This window comes from Pseudonaja textilis, unplaced genomic scaffold (assembly GCF_049901715.1).
Source record: "Pseudonaja textilis isolate UNSWEBS1 unplaced genomic scaffold, rPseTex1.2 PTEXSCF23, whole genome shotgun sequence".
Taxonomy (NCBI): domain Eukaryota; kingdom Metazoa; phylum Chordata; class Lepidosauria; order Squamata; family Elapidae; genus Pseudonaja; species Pseudonaja textilis.
The window spans coordinates 894,111-901,610 of record NW_028262868.1 but is presented as its reverse complement, the minus strand read 5'-3'; the positions used below and the strand labels follow the sequence as shown (position 1 = coordinate 901,610).

The 7,500-nt window shown below is 44.9% G+C and overlaps 1 protein-coding gene across 1 annotated transcript in view; it reads right to left on the bottom strand.

Annotated features, from left to right (window-relative positions):
* Positions 1-7,500, bottom strand: part of ZAN (zonadhesin) — a 57,147-nt gene that overhangs the window by 6,933 nt on the left and 42,714 nt on the right. The window contains exons 23-25 of the mRNA XM_087919021.1: positions 6,531-6,695; positions 5,637-5,764; positions 2,032-2,303 (exon numbers count right to left, since the gene is read on the bottom strand). Coding sequence (XP_087775147.1) covers positions 2,032-2,303; positions 5,637-5,764; positions 6,531-6,695 — 565 coding nt within the window. The remainder of the gene's footprint in view (positions 1-2,031; positions 2,304-5,636; positions 5,765-6,530; positions 6,696-7,500) is intronic.

The window sequence follows — 7,500 nt, the reverse complement described above, 5'->3', positions numbered from 1 at the left end:
GGAATCCTGACAGCCATTGCAGCTTTGAGAACCGTCACTAAATGAATGGTTGTAAGTTAAGGGCTGCCTGTAGGTAGGTAGAAAGCCACACTGAACAGCGACAGGGTGTATTCATGAACTCGAATGGAACATGGTAACAAGGTCGGCCGCTGAATAGGCTTAGCAACTAAGTCAGCCAATGAGGACTGTTTGGAAACCGACACTGGAAGTAGCCTAGGCTGGAAACTGAAACTAGAAGTAGCCTGGGCGTGGCGCTGTATTAAGCTCTGCAACTCTGAAGCTATGTGAAGCTCTGAGTCTGTCTATTTGTAGATGAAACTGCTATGTACCTCGCTTGCCTGCTGAACTAAAGTGAAACTGAGGTCTGTTTCTCCGCTCCTGAGTTGCTGCTGTGAGTTACTTGCCACATCTTTCTGTCTGAGTTTGCTCCATGTTGGAGCAATCTACAACTGGTATTGTAAAATCGACTTATTAGGTTTAATTATAACTAAAAATCTACTTGTGATGTTTACAACTGGTATTGTAAAATCTACTTATTAGGTTTACTTATTATAACTAAAAATCTACTTAGGATGTCTACAACTGGTATTGTAAAATCTACTTATTAGGTTTACTTATTATAACTAAAAATCTACTTATGATGTCTACAACTGGTATTGTAAAATCTACTTATTAGGTTTACTTATTATAAGTAAAAATCTACTTATGATGTCTATAACTGGTATTGTAAAATCTACTTATTAGGTTTACTTATTATAACTAAAAATCTACTTATGATGTCTATAACTGGTATTGTAAAATCTACTTGTTAGGTTTACTTATTATAAGTAAAAATCTACTTATGATGTCTATAACTGGTATTGTAAAATCTACTTATTATGCTTACTTATCATCAGTAAAATCTACTTATGAGGTCTACAACTGGTATTGTAAAATCTACTTATTAGGTTTACTTATAACTAAAAATCTACTTGCGATGTTTACAACTGGTCTTGTAAAATCTACTTATTAGATTTACTTATTATAACTAAAAATCTACTTACGAGGTCTATAACTGGTATTGTAAAATCTACTTGTTATGCTTACTTATCATCAGTAAAATCTACTTATGAGGTCTACAACTGGTATTGTAAAATCTACTTATTAGGTTTACTTATAACTAAAAATCTACTTGCGATGTTTACAACTGGTCTTGTAAAATCTACTTATTAGGTTTACTTATTATAACTAAAAACCTACTTATGATGTCTACAACTGTTATTGTAAAATCTAATCATTAGGTTTACTTATTATAACTAAAAATCTACTTATGATGTCTACAACTGGTATTGTAAAATCTACTTAATAAGTAAAACCTACTTATGATGTCTACAACTGTTATTGTAAAATCTACTTATTAGGTTTACTTATTATAACTAAAAATCTACTTACGATGTCTACAACTGGTATTGTAAAATCTACTTATTAGGTTTCCTTATTATAACGAAAAATCTACTTATGATGTCTACAACTGGTATTGTAAAATCTACTTATTAGGTTTCCTTATTATAACGAAAAATCTACTTACGATGTCTACAACTGGTATTGTAAAATCTACTTATTAGGTTTCCTTATTATAACGAAAAATCTACTTGCGATGTTTACAACGGCTCTTGTCAAACCTACTCATTAGGTCAAACGAAGCATCAGCCACCTGTGTTTCTTTTTTCTGGCGCTCAATTCACGCTGCGAAACTCCGAACAAGCGGGGCCGGGAGACCGCGACGACGCGACAGCACGACAACGCGACGGCACGACGGCGAGGCTAACGTGGGAATTGTGGAAGGAAGAGAAGGTGGACTCGGAGGCGGGAGGCCCGTGTCCACGTTTTGGACGTCTTTCCTGCGCCGTATTCTCCCTTCCGTTCACTCTCGCTCTTTGCCTCGCGCGTTGTGTTCTTCCTCTGTGTGTGTGTGTGTGTATGTGTGTGTGTGTGTGTTTGTGGGGCCCTTGAGTCCCCCGCCTGCTCTCCGTCCCCCCGCCGAGCACTTACGGCAGAAGGTGCTATTTCTCCAGGAGATTCCGGTCACGCCGTGGCTTACGCAGGCCTCTACGTAAGACTGGATGTTGTCGCAGAGGACGGAGGCCATGCCCTGGTATTGGCACATGTCGTAAAGGCAGTTCTGGAAGTAAAGATTGGGGTCGACGAGGGAGTGGCAAGCCTCGTACTTGGGCGCCATGATCTCCAGGCACAAGGCGTTCACGCGCTCCAGTTCCTCGCGGGAGCAGCTGGGCGTCAGGTCGGGACGGTTATCAGGCTGGCAGCTGTCCGTGGGAAGGAGGAGGAGGAGGAGGAGGAGGAGGAGGAGGAAAAGAAGGAGAAGGAGAAGAAGAGGAAGGGAGAAGGAGGAGGAGGGAAAAGAAGGAGAGAAGAAGGAGAACAGGAAGAGGAAGAAGAAGAGGAAGGAGGAGGAGGAGGAGGGGAGAAAAGAAGGAGGAGGAGAAGGAAAAAGAAGAGGAAGAAGAAGAGGGAGGAGGAGGAGAAGGGGAAGAAGGAGAAAGAGAAGGAGAGGAAGAAGGAGAAGAGGAAGAGGAAGAAGGAGGAGGAAAAGAAGAAGAAGAGGAAGAAGGAGGAGAAGGAGAAAAAGAAGAAGAGGAAGAAGAAGGAGGAAGAGGAGAAGAAGGAGAAGGAGGAGGAGAAGAAGAAGGAGAAGAGGAAGAGGAAGAAGGAGGAGGAGGAGAAAAGAAGAAGAAGAGGAAGAAGGAGGAGTAGGAGAAAAAAAGAAGGAGAGGAAGAAGGAGAAGAGGAAGGAGGAGGAGGAGGAGAAGAAGGAGAGGAAGAAGAAGAGGAAGGAGAAGAAGAGGGAGGAGGAGGAGGAGAAGAAGAAGAGGAAGAAGGAGGAGAAGGAGAAAAAGAAGAAGAGGAAGAAGAGGAAGGAGGAGGAGAAGGAGAGGAAGAAGGAGAAGAGGAAGGAGGAGGAGGAGGAAAAGAAGAAGGAGAAGGAGAGGAAGAAGGAGAAGAGGAAGAGGAAGAAGGAGGAGGAGGAGAAGAAGAAGAAGAGGAAGGAAGGAGGAGTAGGAGAAAAGGAGAAGGAGAGAGGAAGAAGGAGAAGAGGAAGGAGGAGGAGGAGGAGAAGAAGGAGAGGAAGAAGAAGAGGAAGGAGAAGAAGAGGGAGGAGGAGGAGAAGGAGAAAAAGAAGAAGAGGAAGAAGAGAAGGAAGGAGGAGAAGAAGAAGAAGAGGAAGAAGGAGAAGAAGGAGAGGAAGAAGAAGAGGAAGAAGAGGAAGAGGAGGAGGAGAAGGAGGAGAAGAAGAAGAGGAAGAAGGAGGAGAAGGAGAAAAAGAAGAAGAGGAAGAAGAGGAAGGAGGAGGAGAAGGAGAGGAAGAAGGAGAAGAGAAGGAGGAGGAGGAGGAAAAGAAGAAGGAGAAGAGGAAGGAGAAGAGGAGAAAAGAATAGGAAGGAGGAGGAGAAGGAGAAGAAGAAGAAGAAGAACAGGAAGAAGAAGGAGGAAGGGAGAAGAAGGAGAAGAAGAAGGAGAGGAAGAAGAAGGAGGAAGGGGAGAAGAAGGAGAAGCAGAAGGAGAGGAAGGAGGAGGAGAAGGAGAAGAAGGAGAAAGAGAAGGAGAGGAAGAGGAAGAAGGAGGAGGAAAAGAAGGAGAGGAAGAAGGAGAAGAGGAAGAGGAAGAAGAAAAAAAAGGACAAGAAGAAGTCAAAAACACGCTATATTTCCATACAAGCATTCTATGCTGCAAAGTTAGTTACAAGCTTCCAGCTGCTAATACACAGGGGTGGGATTCAAATTTCTTAACAACCGGTGCTGTGGGTGTGGCCTAATTTGTGGGTGTGGCTTGGTGGTCATGTGACTGGCTGGGCACGGCTTGCATGTGAATATAATGAATACTTATGTCAATATTGAATTTCTTTATTCAAAAAAAAAAAAAAAGAGCAACTTTGACCCCCAAAATCAGGCAAAGCAGGCAGGCAGATTGAGTTGCTGGCAGAATCACAGATTCACTCAGAGATCTGTCTTTCTGCCATCTGCTAGCTGAGTCTGTCCCATCAAATTTGCTTGCAAGCCAACCCACAAAATTAACTCACAACACCCCACGTGGGTCAATATTGAATTTTTGATATGTCTATTAAAAAGAGCAACTTTCTCTCTGATATTCTCTCCATGTTAGGTTGTAGGTGTTAGGAATCTGTCCACCAATGAGTCGGCTTGGCAATATATAAACCAACAATGTATGTTTGTAGCTTGAAGACAAAATCGCTGGATTGATTAATACTATGTTCCGATGGGTTGATTATACGGCGAGTTACCACAAGAGGGAGCTAGAGATCATGGCTTGTTCTCTCTGATATTCTCTTCATGTTAGGTTGTAGGTGTTAAGAATCTGTCCACCAATTAGTCGGCTTGGCAATATATAAACCAACAATGTATGTTTGTAGCTTTAAGATAAAATCGCTGGATTGATTTATACTATGTTCCGATTGGTTGATTATACTGTGAGTTACCACAAGAGGGAGCTAGAGATCATGGCTTGTTCTCTCTCCATGTTAGGTTGTAGGTGTTAGGAATCTGTCCACCAATGAGTCGGCTTGGCAATATATAAACCAGCAATGTATGTTTGTAGCTTGAAGACAAAATCGCTGGATTGATTTATACTATGTTCCGATGGGTTGATTATACGGCGAGTTACCACAAGAGGGAGCTAGGGATCATAGCTTGTTCTCTCTGATATTCTCTCTCTCTCTCTCTCTCTAAGCTATGATCTCTAAGCTATGATTCCTAACACCTACAACCTAATATGGAGAGAATATCAGAGAGAACAAGCTATGATCTCTAGCTCCCTCTTGTGGTAACTCACCGTATAATCAACCCATCAGAATATAGTATAAATCAATCCAGTGATTTTGTCTTAAAGCTACAAACATACATTGTTGGTTTATATATTGGTAAGCCAACTCATTGGTGGACAGATTCCTAACACCTACAACCTAACATGAAGAGAATATCAGAGAGAACAAACTATGATCTCTAGCTCCCTCTTGTGGTAACTCGCCGTATAATCAACCCATCGGAATATAGCATAAATCAATCCAGTGATTTTGTCTTCAAGCTACAAACATACATTGTTGGTTTATATATTGCCAAGCCAACTCATTGGTGGACAGATTCCTAACACCTACAACCTAACATTCTGTCTCTCTGACGTTCTGTTGCTATCTAAGGTTCTATGTTGTATTTATGCTGCGCTTATATTTTGATATCTTGGTTTACTGGAAAGGACAAAGGCAACTGGGAACAAGACTTTGTAGTTGGATATTCTCTTTGGACGGTAAAACGTATCTGACCTGGACTTTTTATCGGACTGTGCCGTTTCTTAAAGTAAACTTCAAAGCAATTCAGTGTAGCTGTGTGCGGCTGAGTAACTACCCTCCTAAGCGTTTCCATGGGCGTATCTTTGTTACTCGAGGGTTATTCTGCCCATATCGTAACAGGAGGGGCATACATACGTAGCGTAGCTATGTGCGTGCTATGCATGTGTACGCTTTTGAGAGCAGGCAATCACATTCCACTTTTAACGCACGCACAGACGATAAAAGTTCTCTGGGCCTTACTCTTAGTTTACTTCCCAAGCGTCTCTGGACAACTTACCTGGCGTCACTGTCCCAGGGAGATTCCCAACTGTTTCCAAACTGGGTATCGTTGGCCGCCAGGTGTCCATTTGGCATCATATAATCGTCGGCACTCCGGTTGTTGAAGTTACCGCACATGCCGCAAACCTGGGAGGTGAACGGAGTTGGAAAAAGGGACCGTGTAGATCATCTAATCCAACCCCCGTCCCATCCGAGCAGGGGACCCTATACCGGGGGTGGCTAACCTTTTGGGTTACCCGCGTAGGCCAAAAATTGTGTGCGCGCGCTTCCACGCTCGTGATCGCACGCACCACCCCGATAACCCCGACATATCACGTGCACAATCCTTAACCGGCCCCTCCCTCTCCACCCGCTTACCTGCGCCGTGCCTCAAAGTCCGTTTTTTTTCAGCCGGTTTGAGGCCTTTTTTTCGGGTTCAGGAAGGCTTCCGCAGGCTTTGCAGGCCGAAAACTTAGGCCCGTTGAGTCCATTGCGGGATTTCCGGATAAACAGGAAGTGACGATACGGGCCTATTGTTCGGGCCTGCAAAGCCCGCAAAAGCCTGCCGAAGCTTTTTCCCGAAGCCGCTGGGAGGCCCCAAAAGGCCTCAAACCAGCCGAAAATCACCCGTTGAGGCCCGCGCACGGGCGGTGAAGTAAGTTGGCCTGCAGCTCGCCTAGCGGCGCGAATGCCATAGGTTCGACGCGCGCCGTAGGTAGGCCATCGCGGCCCTATACGATTCCTGACAAAATGGCAGTCCAGTCTCTTCTCGAAAACATTCCGGGGATGAAGTTGGCATGATTGGTTCGCCCGTTTTAGGAAGATTTCTGCCCGAGTGCGGGAATTGGAACGCGAGGCTTACACGAAAGGAGTCCCGGTACGGAGTCCATGCGCGACCCGGAATATGGCTTACCTTCCCGAAATACGTCCCAGGCAGCTGGATCTCCAAGTGATGGTTCCCGTCAAACTTGACGACCAGCCCAAAGTCCGTCTCGATGACGACGTAGATGCCCCTGGGAACGATGGAGAGGCCCGGGACGCGGTTCTCCACGGGCACTCGCACGCGCTGCCCGTCGATCTGGGGTCAAAACAAGAGAGTTTGCTCCTTGGGTGGGGCGTCCAGGCGTAAGACGTCGACATTTGTCTGAACGCCGGAGCAAGGGGTCGCCCCACGGTTCCAACCTCGGGGACCGACGAATGTCACCGTTCGAAATCCCGCGGAACCGAGACCCTGGGAAAATCGCCCCCCCCAAAGTCTGGAGGAAAATTCCCCCCTCCCCGTCTTCCTACCGATCGATCCTTCTTGATTTGAGATCGTCTCCAGCTCCGTTCTCAGGGAGAGAGAGAGAGAGAGAGAGAGGGAGAGAGAAAGAGAGAAATAAAGAAAGAGGGGGGAGACAGAAAGAAAGAGAGAGAAAGAGAGAGAGAAAGAGAGAGAGAAAGAGAGAGAGAGAGAGAGGGAACGAGAGAGAGAGAGGGAAAGTAAGAGAGAGGGAAAGAGAAAGAGAGAGGGAAAGAGAGACAGAGGGAAAGAGAGAGAAAGAGAGAGAGGGAAAGAAAAAGAGAGAGAGAGAAAGAGAAATAAAGAGAGAGAGGGGAGAGAGAAAGAAAGAGGAAGAGAGAGAGAGAGAGGAAGAGAGAGAAAGGGAGTGAGGAAGAGAAAAGAGAGAGAGAGAAAGAGAAAGGGAGAAAGAGAAAGGGAGAGAGAAAGAGAGAGAGAGAAAGAGAGAGAGAGGGAAAGACAGAGAAAGAGAGAAAGAGAGAGAGGAAAGAAAGAGAGAGAGAGAGAGAGAGAGAGAGAGAGAAAGTGAGAGAGAGGGAAAAAGAAAGAGAGAGAGAAAGTGAGAGAGAGGGAAAAGAAAGAGAGAGAGAAAGTGAGAGAG